Source organism: Castor canadensis, chromosome 5 (assembly GCF_047511655.1).
Source record: "Castor canadensis chromosome 5, mCasCan1.hap1v2, whole genome shotgun sequence".
NCBI lineage: Eukaryota > Metazoa > Chordata > Mammalia > Rodentia > Castoridae > Castor > Castor canadensis.
This window is the reverse complement of record NC_133390.1, coordinates 170,361,637-170,384,983: the sequence shown is the minus strand read 5'-3', so window position 1 is coordinate 170,384,983 and position 23,347 is coordinate 170,361,637. Positions and strand designations below refer to the sequence as shown.

The 23,347-nt window shown below is 42.4% G+C and overlaps 1 protein-coding gene across 3 annotated transcripts in view; it reads right to left on the bottom strand.

Annotated features, from left to right (window-relative positions):
* Positions 1 to 16,670, bottom strand: part of Cse1l (chromosome segregation 1 like) — a 34,532-nt gene extending 17,862 nt beyond the window's left edge. For 2 of the 3 annotated variants that reach the window (XM_020169941.2, XM_020169942.2), the window contains exons 1-8: positions 16,519 to 16,670; positions 11,185 to 11,280; positions 7,706 to 7,848; positions 5,901 to 6,002; positions 5,684 to 5,829; positions 4,927 to 5,017; positions 2,730 to 2,837; positions 1,284 to 1,376 (exon numbers count right to left, since the gene is read on the bottom strand). In XM_020169941.2, the coding sequence (XP_020025530.1) occupies positions 1,284 to 1,376; positions 2,730 to 2,837; positions 4,927 to 5,017; positions 5,684 to 5,829; positions 5,901 to 6,002; positions 7,706 to 7,848; positions 11,185 to 11,280; positions 16,519 to 16,654 (915 nt within the window). In that variant the 5' untranslated portion in view covers positions 16,655 to 16,670. Of the gene's footprint in view, positions 1 to 1,283; positions 1,377 to 2,729; positions 2,838 to 4,926; positions 5,018 to 5,683; positions 5,830 to 5,900; positions 6,003 to 7,705; positions 7,849 to 11,184; positions 11,281 to 15,690; positions 16,148 to 16,518 lie in introns of those variants that run through there. The other variant, XM_074074954.1, reaches the window with a different exon arrangement.
* Positions 16,671 to 23,347: the final 6,677 nt, after the last annotated feature.

Sequence of the window (23,347 nt, the reverse complement as noted above, 5' to 3'; positions counted from 1 at the left end):
CCCCCGGTAAGAATTCTATGTGAGAAATTTCCTGTAGACTTAAATGTGAATAAAAGCTTTGTTTTCTGCTAGGTGCATTGGTGCATGCCTTAGTCCCAGAACTCGGGTGCCAGAAGCAGGAGAATCACAAGTTCAAGGCCAGCCTAGGTTATATAGGGAGATTGTCTCAAAATACAATGGGGTGGGAGCCAGGCACCTGTGGTTCACATCTGTAAACCTAGCTACACAGGAGGCACAGATCAGGAAGATCATGATTCAAAGGAAACCCCAGACAAATAATTCTTGAGACCCTATCTCAAAAAAAACCCATCCCAAAAAAGGGGCGGGTAGAGTGTCTGAGGTGGTAAGAGCACCTGCCTAGCAAGCATGAGGCAATGAGTTCAAACCCCAGTGTCACAAACAACAAACAAACAAACAAAAAACCCCCAGTGGGGTAGGGGTATGGCTCAATTGGTACAGCCAAGGCCCTGAGTTCAAACCCCAGCATCACCAACCAACCAAGCTTTGTGTTCTGAAGGAGTGAGGCTTTTTTCCAAGTATATTAAAACAATTATCTTACGGAAGCCACATTTTTGTTTGTCCCTTTTGACTTAGTCAAAACTCAGAAAAAAATCAGTATACAACCACGGTAATGATTCTTTTCTATATCCCGTTTTAAAATCTGATTTGAGTTACCAATTGTAATTTTAATTTTATCTGATGTTGATGTGCTCTTAATACTTTTAGACGCAGACCTTAAATACACTAAATCAACGAATGAGTTGAATGAAAAAAAGTGCCGTACGTTGAAAAGTACATATTACAAAACCAAGAGCAGAAATAAACTTTCACCATTTGCCACTTTCTTTCTGAAAAGAGACTGTCATTGCAGAGGTTTAGGTTTTCCTAGTATCTTCACTGACTGACTCTATTTCATAAAATATTCATCATGTGATTAAAGTCTTAGTTTCAATAATGCAATGAACTAGCCCCTTCTCTATATGCTGTGAGACTCATAAGAGTTTTTCTGCATATTACATGTAGCCAAAGATGGAACATGCAACAGAAGAAGCAAAGACTACTTGCATTCAGGGAATCTTAACTAGTAACAATCCAGTATTTTAAATAAGTTTTTAGAGTGTAGCCAACTAATTTTTTTGGTGGGGGGAGGGGGGGGAACTTGGGCTTGAACCTAAGGCCTTGTGCATACTAAGCACACACTCTACTACTGAGGTGTATTTCCAGCCCCCAACTCATTTTTAATGAAAGAAAAAAACTACTTAGACAATATTATAAGTACTTACATCAGTCTGTAGAAGTTTATTATCCAATGTCAAGAGGGTGTGAAAATTGTTCATCCAAGTTTCCATGTTATCTTCAAAAAATTCAGGGAGATCCTAAAGAATAACCACTGACTTGAGACCTTTTATTAAAATAAATGCGCTATTTTAATGAATGTTTCTACTTTGCATATGCTTGTAGGGTGAAGTCCAAACTTCAGTTGGAGCGTTACTTGTTCTAACACTTCTCTGCTTCATCTGGGTCCCTGGCAGCTGAATAAATCACAATGACTTCTGCCTCTGCTTACTGTCTTTACCAAAAGTCATAACACCTCTACTCCTGTCTCAACTTCAATCTTGATTCCTTTGAGGCACAGCTTGACTAGATGAAGCCCATCCTTCCCAAGCTCAGTGCCTTCCCTTCTGAACTACTGCATTTACTGTAATATGGCCACCAACCCAACCTACTCCCTTACATAGCTACTGATTTGCCATGGCACAGTACAGTACTGCTTTCTGAGTGAGGGGCACACCCTGAGGAAGATTATGCCCCTTGACTTCCCTGGCTGTGCCTGATGACTCTTCGAGAGCTTCATTTTTCCTGACCTCTCAGAAGCAGAATTCAAAAGAAGGTGTAAGCAAAAACATCAGTATTCATTTAAATTAAGATTTCTCAAGCTGCTGTCCAGCTGAACACTGACATGGAGCCTATCATTTGGGGCTGTTCATCTCCTACTTTACCTTAGAGAACTCAAATTCCTTTTGGGAAATACTCCACCACTGTGAATGCAGTCAGGTTGTGAGGTAAGTTCAGATTCCAGCTGTGAACAGTGAAAAGGCAAGTGCTTCCTGCATCTCAGTGTAGCAATCTGTATCAATCAATACCCTGCTCTGGGACCTGGAGCTTTGAATCTTAATGACTCAAAAACAGAAGGAATGAATGGAGACCACTATCTCAGTGACAATAGGATGACCAGGTATTTCCTGCTGTAACACTGTGGCTAAGAAATGCCACTGGTTCTAACAAAGCCTGCTACTTCAACCTTCAGTCTCCCCCACAGATATCCAATGAAAGCCCCTGTGCACAAGCTATCCAGGGACCCTCAACCAAAGTATGGTTTCCCCAATATTAATATCCATTAAATAAACAAGAGAAGAAGGCTTGAAAATTTGATTTCTGAGTGCCGTAAATAAGGCACTCAGAGAATACAGGGTGACTCTGAAAGGGTGAGTATCAATGTAGGGTTTCCTTCCCTAACTTACTAGATACAAGAGAGTGCTACTTTTTTTCCATGAAACATTCAGTAGCATTTTTAGGAGCTACTATAAAATAGAACACTATTATATAAAGATTAGGAAGAGTCAAAGAGTTTTTTTCTTTCAGATAAACCACTGCTGGCCAAAAAGTCTGTTACATAGGACTGCGTGTTTAACATAAAAAAATCAGAATCAAAAGACATTAAAACTTACCTGAAAGTTTAAGCTATAGAACAATTTTGATATCAAGATCAAGGAAGAAAAAAGAATCCTCAGGGCAGAGGCATCATTGGCGTGGGTACTGCACAGTTCAATGGTGGCCTTGGAAAGAAATTTAGGAACATGATTGCACTGATCTTAGTCAATAGCCTTGTATTACGCTGAGACTATCTATGGTTCTCCAAAATATGGCTTTTAAATAGCATCTATTCACATAAGAGATTCTGAAAAATAAGTTAAAGTGTAATTTTTAATTTGCCCAAAATAGCACTACTAAAAAACCAATATTAATATTTTGAACTCATCTTTTCAATCACCTATGTGATCTGTATAAATACATTACACAAAACAGTTTTTATATGTTGTCATTAAATAATTCCTGTGCCACTTGACATTTTGGCTGTTTCCAATCACTCATTATTTTATCTGGAACAGACAGGTTCCTCTATACAACTGTGTGTTCGCCTCTAATTTTTGTGGTCTGAGATACTAGAGGTATTACCAATGCAGCACATATGACACGGCATAGGTTTGGGAACCCAGGCTCTGTTACTCATAGGGAACACTACTATAAGAAGGTAAGTTATAGCCAAGTGTGGTAGGCAACACCTATAATCCCAGCACTGAGGAGGCTGAGGAAGCAGGATCTCAAGTCCAGCCTGGGCTGCACAGAAAGACCCTGTCTCAAAAAACAAAAATAAAATAAAATAAACCTTACTATAAGCACCAGTCTCCTTATAATGTGGGAATAATGTCTCTCATATATACAGAATATGAGAATTAAATGAGAAAACATACACATAAAAAGTCCTAGACTATTTTGTGCACACCTACTATATAAGCAGATATTGCTTGCTATATGCTGGAGTTCAGAAATGTAAGTAAATACTAAAGGTTTCTCAATGAAATACTAATGAATACACTGGTGTAAATGAGTACCACGTACAAGCCAATAGACAGTGGCAATGCGCTCACTTCGTGTGCTGTGGCTAAGACTTTTTTTGTGGACCTGGGGTTTCACACTTGCAAAGCAGGTGCTCTACTGCTTGAGCCATACCTACAGTCCATTTTGGAGATGGGGTCATTGTGAACTATTGCTCAGGTTGGCCTTGAACAGAGATCCTATTGATCTCTGATCAATAGGATTAGAAGCATAGCCACCAGCACCTGATTATTTTGTTTGTTTTGAGACACGGTCTCATTATGCAGTCCAGATTGGCCTCAAACTCACAATCCTCCTGCAGCTGCCTCCTGAGTGTGGGATTACGGGCATGTCCCATTACACCTGGTCTCTGCCTAAGACTTTTAGCATCATTAAAAAGAAATAAAGATGGGTGCTGGTGGCTTGCACTTATAATTCTACTCAGGAGGGTCGAGGTTTGAAGCCAGCTGGGGCAAATTGTTTGTGAGACCCTATCTCAAAAAAGCCACCACAAAAGAAGAGCTGGAAGAGTACTCAAGGTGTAGGCCTTGAGTTCAAACTCCAGTACTGAAAAAAAAAAAAAAAGAAAAAAAAAACAATCTCTGCCAATCCAAAAATGGAGAACAGTGGTATCATTTAGTTTTATTTTTTAAAATAAAACGCACCATCAGTATTCTCCTAACTACCCTGTGCAAGCTTTACATTTTAATTACTGAATATAACACAACCTTCCCTTTAAAATGAACAATGTTTCTGGAGTTAGCCAAAACTAGGTTTGCAGCCCAAGTCTCTTCTTTATTAGCTGTGTGATATGGAAGCCTCTTTCCTTTTCTGGAAAAATCAGTTACCACTCCTTTCAATCATGTAAGATTCTCACAAAGATCAAGACCACATTCAGGAAAGTAACCTGTGCATTGTAAATTATGTAAATTGATTAATACTTAAATTCCATGTACAATTAGATCAAGTTGTGGGCCTCTCTCATTAGAGACACATACTCAATAACCTGGGTAAATAATATGCCTTGGTTTTGCTTTCAAGTATTACTACAAAGGCCAGATTAAACAGCAGAGCAAGTGTTGGGAACAAAAACTTGCATAAAAGCAGAGCTCACTGCACATCATCTTCATTTCTGGGTAGGTTTGAAATTTTTCAACAGAAATGCTACTCCATCGAGCTTTTGAAGGATTCTCTTAAAATTTATATAAATAGTTAAGCAATTTAAAATATTAAGTAATTTCAAGCTATCACCAAGATATTATTCCATACCTTAAATAGATTAGTCAAAGGCAAAGCAAAGGCGTCCAGGACAAGTTTAATTTCAGTCCATAACTCATTTGACTTGAACTCATGACGATATCTAGAAATTTAAAGTAAAACAGGCAGGTTTACAAGTTTCTGTTTACTCATTAGTTCTTTAAGGATAGATCTAATTAGACACATTTGAAGAGACAGCTTTTTTTTTGGGCAATACTGGGATTTGAACTTAGGGCCTTGAGTTTGCTCTGGCTCTAAGTACTCTACCACTTGAGCCAGCCCTAGGCTGACCAGGTGGCTTTCTGAAATTTAAAGAGAAATTTTGTTTTTTTTAAAGAATCAAGACTATTTTCATAGGCAAAAGGGCAGTATGAGATAAACACTTTACTGAGAAGAAACAAACACAATAATGAACTGAGAGGTTTATGCTCCTAGTCTTGGGTGATTTATATTCAAAGGATTAACAGCAGTCACAAAAATATGACTATTTACAGCCAGGCTCACACCTGTAATCCTAGCTTCTTGGGAGGCTGAGATTGGGAGCATTGTGGTTCAAGGCCAGTCCAAGCAAATAGTTCACAAGACCCTATCTTCATAAGAGCGAAATGGTGTGGCTCAAGTGGTAGAGTGCCTGCTCTGCAAATGTGAAGCCCTGAGTTCACACACCCAGTCTTACTAAAAAAAATATATATAATAATAAAAAATTTAAAATATATCTATAAAACTATTTACACAAGCAAATATAATACAAAAAGAGTGTATTAGATACCTTTTAAATAATGAATGTGCTGTACGAAGGACCCCATTAATAACATGGAAATCTCCACTCTGAAAGCGATTCACCATTTCTGTCAGTAAGTCAGGCCATTTCTGAGGGAAATCTTCTCTGCCAATAATGCTAATAGCATCACTCAACTGGGGAAGAAAGAGACTAATTATAGGGGAGTCTCAAAAAAGAGCCCACCAAGGAAGCAGGGGTACGTTACCTGCTTTTGAATCTGCTCTGGGCTGCTGAGCATCAAGTGTACTATGTTGGCTTTAATGGCTACTCGATCAGCCTCACAAATTTTGTTTGGCTCATCTTCAATCTAAAAACAAAACATCAATGAGCGGACAGTACGGAATCCATGTTTACGCCCACATGGGCTTGCAGGTAAAATACAACTAATTTTAATTTCTCAGTTTATTAAGAAGAAAAAGAGGAAGGTGAGTTCTTCCTCAGTCTCCTTCCACATGAATGGGTCAGGGATCCCTTTAATAATCTGATGAAAGCATGAATCCTTCCCCTGGAAAAAAAGTACATTCCCTCCCAAATGTAAATATTTCAGATACAAATCAATGAGGTTCTCTGATTCCCTGAGGCCAGTTAAGAATTTTAGTTCAGTTCTGGGTTGGAGGTGTAGCTCATGGCAAAGGGTTTGTCTAGAATGAATGAAGCCCTTGTTCAATCCCTGGCACCACCAATAAAAGAAAAAGACAGATTTCTACTCAGAACATATGGTTAAAATCTTACAGACTTAATCATACTCATCTTTAAAAGCTCAAACTTTACTCTCATCTTAAATCAAACATCTTTCCTATGAAAACATCCCAGACTACATCATTCAAAGAGGTTCTGCAAATCTCTCTAGTTTTATAAACCAAGACTAAGAGATTGTGCCTTCAAGTAGATGGATGGATCTTAGGTTCTAAGGTTTATGAAGACATTTCTTCACCACATATGGTAATACTTGCTTTTAAAATAGTATTTGTTGTTTTATAAACTCTTTTTAATACCTTTTAAAGAAAGGTATTAAGAAAGGGACCAAGAAAAAGATTCTAAATAAACATTTCAGTAAGTTTACATTCTATAATATCATTACTGTTGTCATTCTAAAACAATTCTCAGTTTTCCTTATCATGAACCAGGGTTTCTCAGCACCAGTGTTACAGATACTTTGGAGCAAGAAGTTCTTATTATAAGGAGCTATCTTGTGGATTATAGAATGGATAGCAGCCTCTGGTCCTTACCCACTGGATCCCAGTGGCACCAGGTTGATATCTCCAAATACTGACAAATGCCCCTGGTGGGTAAAACTGCCCCCAACTGAGAATCATTGTACTTAAGATAAAACACAATGCCTGTTTCTTAAATTGTAGTTTTAAACTAAACTTGTAGTGTACGGGGACTCATCTTGAAGTTAAAGTGCATTTCCAGGGCTGGGGACATGGCTCAAGGGTGTCAGAGCACCTGCCTAGCAAGTATGAAGCCATGAATTAAAACCCCAGTACCACCCCCACCCCCCACCAACAATGCATTTCCATATCCTGAGAGACATTCAGAGCAAGTTAAATCCCTTACAAAAAAATTTTACATCTAGGGCTGGAAGTGCAGCTCAGTGGTAGAGTGCTTGCCCAGCATGCTGAAGACCCTGGGTTAAACTGCATACTGCAAAACATACACTAGCTTTGAACTAGCTATCACCCTGCATCAGTCTCCCAAGAAGCAGGGATTACAGGGGCACATCACCATACCCAGTTTGAAATCTTATTATATGTGATTTTTTTTCAGCTTTAAGTTTCCTAATCTACAGTAAAAATTATTTCAATTTTCCATTTAGACTGTTTTCGCCAAATGTCTCTTCACTAGGACCTGACCTAGAGTTAAATTTCAACCACAAGGAGATTAAAACCCCACACTCTCCAGCAACCTGAGTTGAAGGAATTTACATGAATCTTTGTCTGAACCTTTTAAGAGCACTGTTTATATAAACATACATTTATTAAATTTATATATTCCCCAAATACTTACAATTCTCCAGTTCCTTTTAATATAGTTCTTGAAGGTTACAGAAGCACACACTTTGATAACATTATCCTGGGACTTTTCCAGTAATGTTAAAAGCAATAGTGGGTAATTCTGATTTCCTTCTACAGATTCAAGAAATTTCTCAGCTGCAAAAGAATTTTCATGTTAGAAGACTCATTAATGTAATAAAAATCTTTCCACTTGAAAAGGGTACATGTCTGTAATCCTAGCTACTCAGGAGGTAGAGAAAGGAGGATCTCAGTTCTGAAACCAGTCCAGGCAAAGCATGAGACCTTATCCGAAAAGCAATCTAAAAGAGCTGGTGCCAGTGGCTCACACCTGTAATCCTAGCTACTCAGGAGGCAGAGATCAGGAGGAGCAAGGCATGAAGCCAGCCCCAGGCAAACAGTTCAAGAGACCCTATCTCAAAAGCACCCAATACAAAAAGGGGATAGGGACTGGCCAACTGGCTTAAGTGATACAGTGCCTACCTAATAAGCATAAGGTCCTGAGTTCAAGCTCCAGCACCACCAAAAACAAACAAACAAAAAAAAGCAAACTAAAATAAAAGGACCAGACATGTAGCTCAAGTGGCAGAATGCTTGCCTACTAAGCATGAGGTCCTGAGTTCAAGCTCAGCCTGGGAGGAAAAACCCTTTCTTCTTTATATTTATATGAACTGTGTGCATCTTTAACTAAACGATGAAAAACGGAAAGATCAGGATATTTCCCTTTAGTTAACCTACTGTCGTCTATAGGGCCTCACTGTGTTTATCAAATGACTCACATATAATACTAAATTTCTGTTATGTTTCCGTTTTCAAGTCACCTTACCATCTATTAACTCACTCAATTCTCACAAGCCTATCAGGTGGCCTACTCAAATGACCCCATCTGAAGCAGCTGCTTCCTAGAGAGGTTAATAGCCACCACAGTAAGTCACGCATCCCACCTCACTCAAGAGAGTAGTACTGTCAGTAGTGCTTCTTTTATAGGGCCGCGATGACGATCAAATGCGTTAGCTCATGCTAATCTATGTCATTAGCCGTGCGGCCCTGGCCCTTCCCTTCCATCTATCCTTTCATCAAGCTGCCACTATGCCCAGCGAGGCAGCTAGCACTAGCCTCATCTTAAAGACAAGGCCACTAACTAAGAGTGCAAAGCTAAAAATGCATTCACCACCAAACGCTTTGGTTTCGCTCTTACTCTATCGTACCAGTTCTAAGCGTTCTTATCAGAATAACCTTACACCAAGATTGGACCCATGTATTTTCAACCCAGTATTACATTCTAAGATAAATTTCTATGCTTTGCTGATCATTCAGTAAAGGTGATAGAATATTTCTTTTAATTTTTTGAATTGGGAACATAGCTCAAGTGGCAGAGTGCCTGCTTAGCAGTGTGAGGCTGAGTTCAAAACCCCAGTACCACCAAGTAAAGGGGGAGAAGGATAAAAAGAAGATAAAGTTAATTTTTTTGAAATGGGGGAGATAGGATACTATGTCCCCAGGCTGGTCTCCAACTCTTGAGCTCAAGTGATCCTATTGCCTCAGCCTCCTAAGTGCTAGGACAATAGGCACGTGCCACCGTCAAGACATTTTTCATATCAAGTTTCACAAAGCAATTGCCCCTCCCAAGACTCCAGTGTTTTTAGAACAGGTCTGCTGTTGGTATCTTTTATTTTCTAGAATTTATCACTGAAGCAACCCTCTTTCTGGACTAAGTCCTAAAGAGTTTAACTGATAGTCCCTCTCTGCTTCATATCTACCATGTCGTTCTTGAACTGAGAAATGCTTTCAGGAGGGAAACATATGAGTACAGGCTTTGGTTACTTACACCTTGTTAGCATTTCATACAGGGCAACACATTGTACTCATGATTTGAGAAAAAGACAATATAAAATTTCAAGTGTCTGTTGTACGTTGCAATCAATGTCCTGGAAGCAATCTTCTTACAAGCTTAAGTCTATTCCTTTCTGTGTATACTTTCTTCAATTTATAGAATATTCGCATTTACACAAGCATGGTTATAAACGTCTATAATCCCAGCAGTCAGAAGGCTGAGGCAGGAGAATCTGTGAGTTCAAGGCCAACCTGGGTCACACAGTGAGTTCAAAGCTAGCCTGAGCTACATAGCAAGACCTTGTCTCTAAAAATAAAAAAAACCCATGTTGACTCAGTCCATACCAATGCCTGACAAATGCTCTGCTGGTAACTCTTCACTGTGTCCTAGAGTCACAAAACCTTAGCACCCTTTCTTTTCAAAGACATATTAAAAATAATTTTTAGGGATGGAGGGGTGGCTAAAGCAGTACAGCCCCTGCCTAGCAAGCCCCAGTACCACAAAAAGAAAAAAAAAAATTAATAGGCAGCATTGACAAAGGCTTTCTGGGAAATTCTAAGATTAGAGACATTAATTTCCTTTATCCAGAACAGATTACATTTTTAAACACTAATAGAAAAATCAACTTGACCCCTTGGAAATCACACAGACTGTTCTACCAGTGGTAGATTGCTTACCTAGTACTTATGAGGCCAGCACTCGCCACAAAATGTATGTATGTATGTGCTCATGATTATTTTTATCATATATATGTCTGTCTGTCTGTCTCTCTCTCTCACACACACACACCCTTCCAAATTCCTCTCTGTGAGCATCACAGCAGTAAGCTCTGAAGGAATTTGGGAAAATTTCTAGTTAGTGTGGCTTACATCAAGGATCACCAACTGACTGTTCTACAAGGCACATCTGGGCCCCAAGGTTAGTTTGATTTGTACTGTTAAAAATTTTTCTGGTTAGTTGCTACTATTAAACAAAAAAAAGGGTGGGGGGCGCTGGTAGAGTGGCTCAAGTGGTAGAGCAGCTGCCTAGCAAGTGTGAGGCCCTGAGTTCAAATCCCAGGGCCACCAAAAAAAAAAAAAAAAAGGCTTATTTTTCAAGCAAAGTTGGAAATATGATCTTGCTAGGTGGATGAAAATTTATCTTTTTTTGGTGGTACTAGGACTTGAACTAAGAACCCCATGCTTGCAAGGCAGACACTCTATCACCTGAGCCACTCCACCAGTCTGTAAATCTGATTTTGCAAAAGTCACTTGTATCCCCAAATGGTTCCAACAATCATTTGTCCCTTAGCCAGTGAATGTAGTCACATATCACCAGTCCCCACTAGGCCAGCCATCTCATTTATTTTCACATCTGAGTCCTATGAACACCTGAGGTTGAAATTCTAAGCTTCTACAAGTTTCTAATGAAAGCCTTGTTATGGCAGTTGTAAGCAGCCAACCTACACTATAAACTAAGCCTGAGAACCCAAGTGTAAGTCTTTTATTTATTTATTTATTATTTTTTTTAAATCAAGATTCATCTGATTTTTATTTTATACTTTTATTTTTATTCTTAAATTTTACAAACAGGAAGATTGAACAAAAGTTTTCCACATCTGTCAAAGAATGAATCAACCAGAAAACATTTATTCTGTTTACCTGGACGTCTGATGGCAGGATCAGGATCAAGGGTTTTCTTTAAATATTCTGTTAATGTTTGCAAATTTGCATCGCTGAGCTCCATTGCTCTAGAACCTAAAATAAAAAAAAAAAAAAAAAGTTTGAGTAATTGGTTATTTGGAGGCACAGTGAGTTACATAAATGAATCCTTATATTAATGTCTTCCCCTCTCTGAAAGCCATGTATTTATCAATATGGGCAATAAACTTGACATTTAGCCGGGACAAAGTCTAAAAGACAGGATTCCACATTAAAAAAAAAAAAAATAAAGGTGATATAATTCTGAGAATAGGGAGAACAAACATCCCATAAATTTTAAGATAGGCATAGAAAAACAAAATTGAATAGTTCAAAGTCACCCATTTATGACTTAATGCTACAAAAAAAAAAAAAAAAAAGGTGAAACAAACCACAAACTTTAAAAAAGTTCTCGGTAGTAAAAGATGCTGAGATTAAAGAAAGCAGAGTAAAGCTGGCTGCTGGTAGTTCACGCCTGTAATCCTAGCTACTCTGGAGGATTAGTGTTCAAAGCCAGCCCTGGCAAATAGTTCATGAGACCCTACCTGGAAAAAATGGCTGGTGTAGTGGCTCAAGGTGTAGGGCCTGAGTTCAAACCCCAGTACCACAAAAAAAAAAAAAAAAAAAAGAGTAAATTCCTTCATGTATAACATGCAGTAATAAATACTTGCTAAAATCTACATACCGAGAAGGTGCATTAGGGAGGTAATCATAGAGTCCAAAAGATGAAAGATAGCTGATTATGATTAAAAACAATTTTCCTTTTTCTTCCCTTTTTACTGGAGTTTGAACTCAGGACCTCATGCTTGCTAGGAAGGCACTCTACCATTTGAACCATTCTGTCAGCCCTAGGCAGCTTTTAAACACACAGAAACATATAGCTCCAAGTGAACTGGAAAAATGTAGCCTTTCTAGGGACACCATGTGCCAAATTAACCTGAAGCTTCTATGATAAGGGAAAAATGTGTTATTTCTGTAAAATGTAACAAAGCTAAGTGGGAAGGTCAAGAACACCATAATTCAAATTATTTTTAAAAATCTGCATACAGCCAAGTGCTGGTGGCTCACCCTTAATCCTAGTTACTCAGGAAGATGGTGGTTCAAAGTCAGCCAGAGCAAATAGTTCCTGAGACCCCCATCTCTAACATAACTAGAGCAAAATGAACTAGAGGTGTAGTTCAAGTGGTAGAGACCCTGCTTTGCAAGCGAAAAGCCTTGAGTTCAAACTCTGTTCCACAAAAAAAAAAAAAAAAAAAAAAAAAAAAGAAAGAAATATTAATGATAGCCGGGCATTGTGGCTCATGCCTATAATCCCCACACCAGGGAGGCCGAGACAGGAGGACTGAAAGTTCAATGCCAGTCTAAGCTACCGAGACCCTGTCTCAAACAAACAAACAAACAACAACAAACCCAAAACCAAACCAAATCAAACACTTGGGGCATAATATAAAACAAATGTTAAAATCCCTAACAGCTAAAATACTGCATAGATTCTGGAATCTTGGTGTCAGCTAAAGGACTAAATACTTGTCAACAAATCCTTTTTAAAAAAATCTTAGTGATTAAGTCTTTAAAACCAAACACAAGTTGGGTATCCCTACCTAAAATTCCAAAATCCTCAATGTTACAAAATCCAAAAGCTTTAAATTTTTAGAGCACTTAGGATTTCAGATTTTTGGATATGGATGCTCAATAGAGTACAATATATAAACATTCTAAAACTTGAAAAAAACCCTGCAAAACCTGGGACTTTTCTGGTTCCAAGCATTTCAGAAACGGAATATTAGACCTATAGTTAGCTTAGCTCTGATTTAGATAAGCATGCCAAATCAAATCAGGGAATTTCAGAGAATACTCCACAAGTATTTACAATGTATCAGCAAAATCACAAGGTCTAATTAAGTAAATCTTATCTGACTACAGGTGAAATTTGACACTTTAATATATTACTGGCTGGGTGCATTGGCTCCTCATGTCTGTAATTCCAGCTACTTGGGAGGCAGAAATCAGAAGAATCACTGTTCAAGGCCAGCTGGGGCAAATAAACCAGATTGGTGGTGTTGTCTGTGGAGAATCTCAGTTTGAATCTAGCCCTTGGCAAAACAAGAGACCCCATCCAAAAAGTAACCCAAGTGCAAAAGGCCAGGGGCGTGGCTCAAGCAGTAGCGTGCCTGACTAAGCAAGCACACGGCCCTGAGTTCAAACACCAGTAGCGCCAAAAATAAATATATACATAAAACAATATTAGTAACATATAAATGTAAAACATATTGATATAAAAGACACATTAGAAACAAACACTTTATCACTTTTAAAATGAGAGCATGAGACTTTATTTTCCCTGCAGAGCTTTGGGAATCCTTACCAATTAAAAAAAAAAAAGCTACAATAAATGAATTATGATAGATTTATCTAAATTCCAAATTCTTCTTGTTGAATAAATGGCTGAACCTAAACCTTGTCTCTTCCTACAAACCCTCAGTTGTAAATGAAGATTTTTAGAATAAGAACTTGTTTTTTTTTTTTTGGTGGGACTGGGATTTAACTCAGGGCTTTGCACTTGCAAGGCTTGAGCAACACCTCCAGTCCATTTTGCTCTGGTTATTTTGGAGATGGAGTTTCATGAACTATTTGCCTTGGCTGACCTCCAGATCTGAGTCTCTCAAGTAGCTAGGATTATAGGAGTGAGCCACTGGTGCCAGGCTTAGAAAAGAAGCTTTGCTTTCCAGGGCCATTTCTCAAATATCCGTGATATTAACTAATCCAAAATGTGTGCCTTTTCTTTAGATAACAGAACTATTCCTGAGGCCTTTCATCCGTGGAGAGGGAATGAAATCCAATAAAACACACCACAGCAAAAACATACTCCAAGTCGGGCAACAGTGGCTTGTGCCTGTAATCCTAGCTACTTGGTAGGCTGAGATCAGGAGGATCAAGGTTTGAGGCCAGCCTGGGCAAATTGCTCGAGAGACACCTATCTCCAAAATAACCAGAGCAAAATGGACTGCAGTGTGGCTCAAGCAGTAGATTGCCTGCTTTGTAACCTCAAAGTCCTGAGTTCAAATTCTACCCCCAACCCACACACAAAAAAACCGGGTGTGTGGTTCAAGTGGTAGAGATCCTGCCTACTAAGCATAATGGCCCTAAGTTCCACCTTTAACCAAACCAAACCAAACAAAAACCACACCCAGACACCTCATCCTCCCTCTGCTTTCTAACTCCAGAAGTCCACCACTCAGCATCAAATGCAAGCTCCTCACCTTACCTGCACTCTTGTATGACCTGTCCCTGGATCCCCTCCTTCCCTTCCTTCACACACTTTAGCAACCTGGATGTTTGTCAGATGTTCCAAGCCTGTTTCTGTCCTTCAACATTTACACTTCCTACTCCCTCTGCTTGGAATGCTGTCCTCTCCCCTTCCCTGGATGGTCTCTGCTCAAATGCCACCTCTTCAGAGAAGCCCTCTTTGCCTGGCACATCATTTTGTCATTATCTGAAATCATCTAATTTGTCCATCTATGTTCTTGGGAGGTTTTTTCGCCCACTAGAATACAAGCTCCCCAAGGGAAGGGACCTTGTACACTTATTTCCTCACTACACTTCCAAAGATTAAGAGGATGCTCAATAGACTTATTAAACAAATAAACAAACTGGATCCAAGACTAAGACCTGCTCTCCCAACCATCCAACCCTGTGTAGAAAATTGCTTCCCTCTGTCCCAGATCCCAACTAGCAGAAATCAAAGTAACCAGAAGAGGAGAGAATTCCTCTGTGTTGATGGAAAGAAGTGAAATATAGTCACTGGAAGGGACAGCAGGTACATCAAGAGTCTCAGGAATTATGCAAAAAGTAGGGACATACAAGGAAAGGCCATGAACCTGACCGTGGGACCTCAAGGTGAAGAGAATAAAAGCATCACTGGACACCTACCTTGAAGAACACTTGTGCACCTACATGTAACAAGCACATGCAGAATACAACAAAACAAGACATACAAGGTCCTTGCACTTTTTTTTTAAATGGCGGGACTTAAGTTTGAACTCAGGGCTTCACGCTTGCAAAACAGGCGCTGTACAGCTTGACTCACATCTTGAGTCCATCTTGCTCTGGTTATTTTGAAGATGGGGTCTCGTGCACTCCCTGCCGAGGCTGGCCTTGAATCGTGAACCTCCGAATCTCAGCCTCTCAAGGAGCTAGGATGACAGGGGTACGCCACCAGCACCAGGCCGGTCCTTGCCCTCAAAGAGCTTACACTCTAGCAGCTGACAAAGAAACAAGTAGACAGTAACTGAGGTAAGGTAAATCCTGCTAAGCTTTGAAGCAAATAAAGCTAAAGTAATACTGCTGGACAGAGCCTGGTCAGGGGAGGCTCGAAAGAAAGGGAGCCAGCCCTGCCATCTGAGGTCGGAGGTTTCCACGGAAACGAAGAGGAGCAGGTGCTCCGAGGGAAGAGGGATCTTGCAATACCTAAGAAAAGGCCGGCCAGCAGAGCTCCCTTTTCTCCAAGGAGAAAGCGGGTGGGAGAGGTGGACGACGGTCAGCGCAGGCTGGCCCTTTCGAAACCGCCTGAGTAACAGCGCATGCTCAGGGCCGCTTCGCGAGGTGAGTTAACGCCGTTTTGCAGGTAAAGGGACGGTGGTTTCGGTCTGGGGAAGGAGGCCCTGCCTAGCATGTGCGAGGCCCAGGGTTTGAGCGCCTGCACCGAAAAAAAAGGGAATAGGACCGGCCCCAAATGACACTCCTAGGGAGAGCCAATTCCTGGGCCTGAGCTCCCGAAGACAGCGGAACCTTTACTGGGCATCTCTTACGTCCCAGGTGCACAAACAACTCAGCAAAACGAGATCGCGATGCCAAGTCCACAGTCGGGGAGACTGAGGCACAGCGAGCCGAGAGAATGGTGCACTCAAGGCCCTACGGCGTTCGGGACCGGCAGGCCTTGCCGCGGAACTCGGCTCGCGCTGCGGCCCGGCGCGCGGAGAACCGACGCGCGGGCGCCACCAATGAGAAGCGGCCTCCCCGCGGCGCGGCCAATCAGCGCGACGCTGGAGGGGAAGGGGCGGGCGCTCACCCGGCTCGCATCAGGCCGCGCCCCGGCTACATCGCCCGTAACAGGCCCCGAGGCTGCCTGGCTGGAGCCACAGGCTGGACCGCCGCGGGGTGCCCGAGGGAGCCAGCCCGCATTCCGCTCTCGCCCGGGGGGCGTCCTTGTTTTTCGAGCGCTCCGAAGTGCTTCATCCTTCCCTCACCCAGATCCCAAAAGCCACCCTGCTAGGCCGTGCTCGCCCCGCGCCTCACCTCGTGGGGATCCGGGTACAGAGGAGGGAACCCCAGCTGCGGACTGTAGGCGGCACAACCCGGCCCCGCCGCTACTTCGCCTCACATTCAAACCCCGGCAAAATGGCGCGGTGGCGAGGGTGAAGCCAGAACGCATGCGCGAGCGGCGCCTCGATGAGGGGGCGGAGCCAGGAATGCCCCCGGCCCCGACCAGGCTGCGAGGGCCAATCAGAACCCGTCTCTGGTTTTGCGCTGATGTCACAAGGGCGATTGCCCTTTGGGCTTTGGCATCTCCAACCTTGTTCATAATCACGGGGGTTTCTCGGGACGAGTGTAGATTCAGTGAGTGACTTCTGGATCGTGACCTACTATGATGTTAGGAGTTGGCGGCTGCTTAGGTTACTGTTGATCGAACAGTCCTCTTTCAAGTAGACATAGGGGGCGCTCGGCCCCTGATTGACTTTCTATTTTAGAGGGAGAAGCGGAATAAACAAATGAACACGGATTTCATCCATGACAGGCAGCGACCTGGAAGGTAAATGGGATGGCCAGGGAAGGCTCCTGAAAAGGCCCAAATACTGCTGTGTGGGGATGGGGGAAAGAGCTTGAATCAGGGAGGCCAGGAGAGAGGTTGTTGGAGGCATGCAGGGGAGCGAGATGATGTCTAGGATGGGTAGCAGCACATATGGAAGAAATGGACGGCTTTGGGGTATATTTTAGGGATAAGAGCCCATAGGATTCTGATACACTGAGTGTGGGGAAGAGAGGAACCAGTGACGAATTAATAAGATCCAGCCCACAGTTTTGGCCACCACTTGCTTCTGCTCCCTCAGCAGACCCAGTTTCCTTCTCAGAGCCCATCCCTGAGACTGAAAGGCACCATTTGGTCATTACTTGATGAAACAAGTTTTATAATAACAAAGTTATATAGGAATCCTGGTTACAAACTTATAAAATCAATACCAATGGACAAAATCCTGCTTAGCGTGAGTGAAGGGGCTATAGATGTAAGTTTTTGGTGAATTTACTGACCGTTTTGTATCATAGCCTACAAACCTTATCAAACCTTGCCCCTGCTGACCTACCTGCCCTCATCATCTCCCTCCCCTCATCATCTCCCTCCCCCCATGCCCTCTGCCCCCTTCTTGCTTTGCACTTACTCCACTGCAGAACTGTCACCTCTACCTGGGATGCTCTTCAGAGACCCTGAATGATGGGCTCCTTTGCATTCAGGTTGCAGCTCAAATGTCATCTCCCCATAGAGCCCTCCCCTCTGTCCAAAATTGTCCCTCCACACACACACAACAGCACACCGTTTAGCAGATAAAATACAGGATGCCCAGGATACTAAGAATTTCAGGAAAATGCATATTTTAGTATAAATATATACTAAAAATACCAAAAATCATGCATTGTTCATCTGAAATTAAAACAGGGCATGCTATATTGTGTCTAGTGGGTTTGGCTCCATTATATCATTGTTTTCTTCATGGCAGTTAGCACTATCTGCAATTAAGTCTTTTTTATTGCCTTCCCCCTCTATTAGATTCCTTAGAATCTAGTAGACTCTAATAGATTCTATTAGAGCAAGGACCTTATTGAGTTGGTTTATAGCTGTTTCCCCAGCACCGAGCACACAGTAGCTGATCGATAAATATTAATTGGGTGTTGAATGAGATACCATATATAAATATATTAAATAAAGCCAGGCATGTAGTCCCAGCACTTGGGAGGCTGGGGCAGGAAGATGGAGAGTTGGAAGCCAGCCTGGGCTACATGGCAAGACACTTTGTCAAAAAAAAAAAAAAAAGAAAGAAACCTAGGTAAAATGACATGTATAACTACATTAAGACACTGGTGAAAGATTTTTTATTTTTTATTTTTTTACCACTGAAGCAATAGTACAGCAATTTTCTTCCTTAGAACACTGGGGATTGAACCCAGGGCCTGCAAGTACTCTACCACTGAGCTACACCCCAACCCAAAGCAATCCTCTTGATCACACTGACCTGCTTTCCTGGAACAAATATTTTCCCCCAGTCCTGGGAGGAAATAAAGCTGATGACTTGATGACTTTTCTGTTTTCCATCTGTGGCATGAAGGATGTGTGATTGGGGTCCTGTGTCTACTTAGCATCTCAGCCAGTTTCTGCAGAAAGCCTATGAATTGTGCCAAGATGATCTTGTCTATGGACACAGATCTGGGGGTCAGTCACCCACCATTTCCCTTTGCAACCACTAGAAGAACCATGCAGGCAGAGGCCATGGGAAGGCTACTCTTCACAGTGCATGGCTGATGCCTAAAGACTCCCTTGGGAGTACTAGAAGAGTAGCTGAAGAGGGAGAGTGCCTGCCTAGTAAGCGTGAGGCCCTAAGTTCAACAGTACTGCCAAAACAACAACAACAACAAAAACTCCTTGGGAACCACCACCACCAACAACACACACACATACACACTTAGGGTTTGCTGCATCCACTGTGTTGGAAACCAAAGAAGATAACTGAACAGGAACCTAAGTAGCCATTCCTAAGGTTTCCTTTCTTTATAAACCCTGATGAAACAGTCTGTCTAATGGGAAAGCAGTCTCAAAAGACACATAGGAAGACAGTTTTATGTTTTATTTGGATCAGAAGGGTATGAACACATATGGCTACGCTTGAAGAGAGCAAGGCTTCTTCTGCTCCATCTCACTTTTAAAGTCCAACTGGGATGAAGTGTGTTTGTTGAGAGCTAAAGCTGAGAAGCACACAAGTGTTTCTTACCTTTTTAAAAATGGAGGCACCTTGCATGTAGCGAAAAATGCCACACAGTACAAAACAGGAAAGCAATCACTAATTAGAATGTGAGCCCTCAGGTATATGCTGTCTGGTAATCCCTTATTTAAAAATATACCTGGTGCCCTCTGAGAAGCATACTGTCTCTCTTCACGATCTGTCTGGCTTTGTTATGGTCACCATGGACTTCATTCTGCCTCTGGTTTCTATTTGAAAGTTACTTTACTAGGTAAATAAAGGTCTCTGCCATTTCTCTTGCCATGTGACAATGTGAAATGTTTCTGTGGCTCTATGAAAATTTTTCTCTTCCAGTTCTATCTTGTCTGATATAAATAATGCCAGACCTGCTTCCTCTGGGTTAACACCTTCCAGTGCACCTCTTACCATCCCTTTATTGTCTCTTTTTGAATCTTTTTGTATTAGTTAAGACATCCCCATCTGTGTGAGGCTCAACAGGTTACAACTTATTAGTTGTCTAATCTCTAAGATAGAGATAACAGTAGCAACTTGCCTCATAGGGTGGTGGTGAGAATTAAAGAGGCAATACAAGCCGGCTGCCAGTGCTCATGCCTATAAATCCTATCTACTTGGGAGGCTCAGATCAGGAGGATCAAGGTTGAAAGCCAGCCTGGGCAGATAATTCATGAGACCTTATCTCCAAAATAACCAGAGCAAAATAGACTGAGGGGCTGAAGATGTGGCTTAAGTGGTAGAGCACCTGCTTTGCAAGTGTGATGCTCTGAGTTCAAACTCCAGTTCCACCAAAAAAAAAAAAAAAGAGACAATACGTATGGATACATATGGAATGTATAAGATACCCCCTGGAAAATGGAAAGTGCTCAATAATGTTGGCTGTTATGACCAAGTTTTTTCTTTTTTCAAGCTGGGGTCTTGGTAAGTTGCCCAGCTGGCCTCAAACTCACTATTTACCCACCTTGACTCCCAAGTAGCTGGGATTATGGAGTGCATTGCTACTGTGCCCAGTTTTATTCTTTGTAGTGCTGGGAATGAAACTCAGGGTCTCATACATACTGAGCTTGAGGTCCACCACAGCTATGCCCCAGCCCCACCATTTGTGTTTTTGACCTCATCCCATATCTTGCAGTCCACCATTCCCCCCAGGTGATGCTGCCTCAGGCCTGGGCAAGCTTGCAGACTTGCTGTAGCACCACTTCAGAGGGCTCCACTCTGGTCTGCTCAAGCTGCTCCCTCCCCATAGGCAAGTAGGTGCACTCATCCAGTACCAGTGTGACTCCTTTCTGGTCTCTTTTTGTTGGCCATGCTGGGGTTTGAACTCAGGTCCTCATGATTACTAGGTAGGTGCTCTACCACTTGAGCCAAGCCACCAGCTCTTTTTATGTGTGTTGGGTATTTTTGAGATAGGGTCTCACTTTTTGCCTGGGTTAGCCTGGAACCTTGATCCTCCTGATCTCTGCCTCTTGAGTATTTAGGATTACAGGTGTGAGCCACCAGCACCCAGCCGCCTTTCAGTCTGTTCTTCAGAGACCAACTACACAGTACATGTGAACACCCTGTACTAGAAGGGTGACAAAGGGCAGAAAGGTGTTTGCAGGGGGCATGGACAGAGCTAGATGCCACACACACATTTAAGACCTTGTGGTGCACATTGAAGCTTGAGGTAAAAAGAGAAAAGAGTGCAGGTCAGGAGCCAGGTCTCCCCAGGCTGCCACATGCTGGCGTGTACCTCTGAGAATCCCACCTCTGAACCTGGCCTTCAGGCCATCGCTAAGGTACCTTGGTAAGAGGAGGAGGGCAGAATGTTTACTGAAATGCCTATTAGCTTCCACTCACAGCACATGAGCCTACTTTGTATTTCTGCAAATGATGTTGGTACTAGGCCAGGTGTGTTCTCTGTCCACAGGCACCATGACCTATCCTATCCATCCGCTCTCCAACACATCAAAACAGCCTTCTCTGTGTGAAATTCATCCATGGGGTGAGACTAATGGAAGCCCAAGCTTGCTGTGGAAGAGAGGGGTGGGAACTGGAAGTGGTGCTGTGCAGTGTTTAGGACGGGGCTCTAGAGCCAGATTGCAGGACTTTGGATCCTGCTGAGTGCCTCAGGCAATCTGGGCTCCCGGTTCCACTCTATAAAAAGCTGGACTGGTGGTGGTGACTATTTTATGGAGGTGCTGTGAGAATCAGAGATTGAAGAACAATTGAAATGGTGAGCATAAAATAGCTGATTGGTAAAGCCAAGCAGGAGGAAGTAGTGAAGTTGCCACTCTTTCCTCCTCCGGGGAGCAAGGCTTCAGGTGCCCAGGGCTGGGCTCCCAGGGCTGCAGGGGAAGTAGCTTCCTCTTCAAGCTCATGAAGCGAACTGAGAGTGGAACTCAGCAGCCCAAGCAAGCAAAGGAAATAACCTAGTTTCCCCAAATGTGTGACTATTCCATGATCATTCTACAAGAATTTTTTAAAATCCTGGGTGCTAGCAGTGGAGTTTAGTTCAGCTTGCCTAGCATGTGTGGCCCTTGGTCCCCTCCCTAGCACTTCAAAATCAATTACAACTTAAAAAATATGTAGTAAAATCCTTGCATTCTTTCACCAAGTATTCACTGGGTGACTACTGTGTGTCAGGCGCTGTGTTCCAGCAGGTGAGACTGTCATAAGCAAAACAGCATGGTCACTGCCCTTGAACCTGCATTGGAGATAGGTGAGGAGACATCACTACAGTCTGTGGTGAGCTCCAAAGGGAACACTGGTCAAGGAAGCCTCCAGAGAAATTAACATTTGAGGTGAACCAGGAGCAGGAAGGGCCGGCCATGGATAGATCTAGGGAAAGAGCATCTAAGCAGAGGGAACAGCAAGGTCAAAGGCCCTGGGGCAGAAGCAAGCATGGAAGTCAAAAGCAGTCATGAGCTAGTCAATTTTAAGATGTGTAATAGTGGGAAAAGGAAGGCAGTTCATGACTCCACCAGCCCTTTTAGTGGTGTGTGTGTGTGTGTGTGTGTGTTGGGTATTTCTGAGATAGGGTTTTGTTAACTATTTGCCAAGGCTGCCTTCCAACCAAGGTCCTCCTGATCTCTGCCTCCTGAGTAGCTAGGATTATAGGTGTGAGCCAACAGTGCCTGGCTTAGTAAGCAGCATCTTAAACAAGCTTGGGCTGGCCCTTCCTTAACCAGTGATCCCATAATGTTCTCCCTTATAAAGCAGGTAAGCAGAAATAGGAAGGGCAAAGAATGCTGGAAGTGTCTGCCCCAAACTGACTGCGGAGCCCTACATCACAGGCTGACAGAGCCTAGGCCGAGGCCCTTCAGCCTCAGCACCATGTGTGGGCTTAGGAAACTCCTTATTGTGGGGGGCTGTTTAGCAGCGTCTCCAGCCTCTACCCTCTAAGATACCAGTAGCCACTCTTGTGCCAGTTTTGACAACCAGAAATGTGTCCAGACAGTGGCAAATGTGCCACATGTCACCTTGAGGACAAGTGGGCACACCTGGATGGCAGCAGGTTGGGAGAACATTGTGGTAGACCAAAGCTGGGTCCTACCTGCTTGGACAGGACTAGGTTCTTGCATCCTTTCCCAAAAGGAGCACTAGCTGCCTTCTGTTCCTCAGCAGACATTCTTTACCTGGAGTTCAGTCCCACAGAGATTCAGGTTTTACTTCAGGGAATTAATAAAGATGACAACATTCATCAATCAGTTTCAACAGGGACTATTTTAATATGATAATTGATAGCTTTAGAGTATTTCAGAAAGAATTCTGAGTTCTGAGGTAGACAATCCAAGCCTCATGTTTACCATCCTCCTACGTGAGCAGCACGCTGAGAACTCTCAGTCCCCAGCTGGCTCCCAGCCAGTCTGCTCAGTGCCAGTGAGAGTGGATTTCTGTCTTTTTGTGAACTGACCACTGGTCATATTCATTAAGGTAAAGTGGATTTGAGAGATACATAAGAATCTGGTCATGTCTGGGTTTTCCCCACCTTTCATTTTGGGGAAGGGCACTTATTTTACCACTAATTGGGAACTATAATCTTAAATCTGCCATGAGAAAAAACTCAAACTAACCTGAAATTAGGGCTTGGTAATATTGTAATCACTACATTAAATCATTCG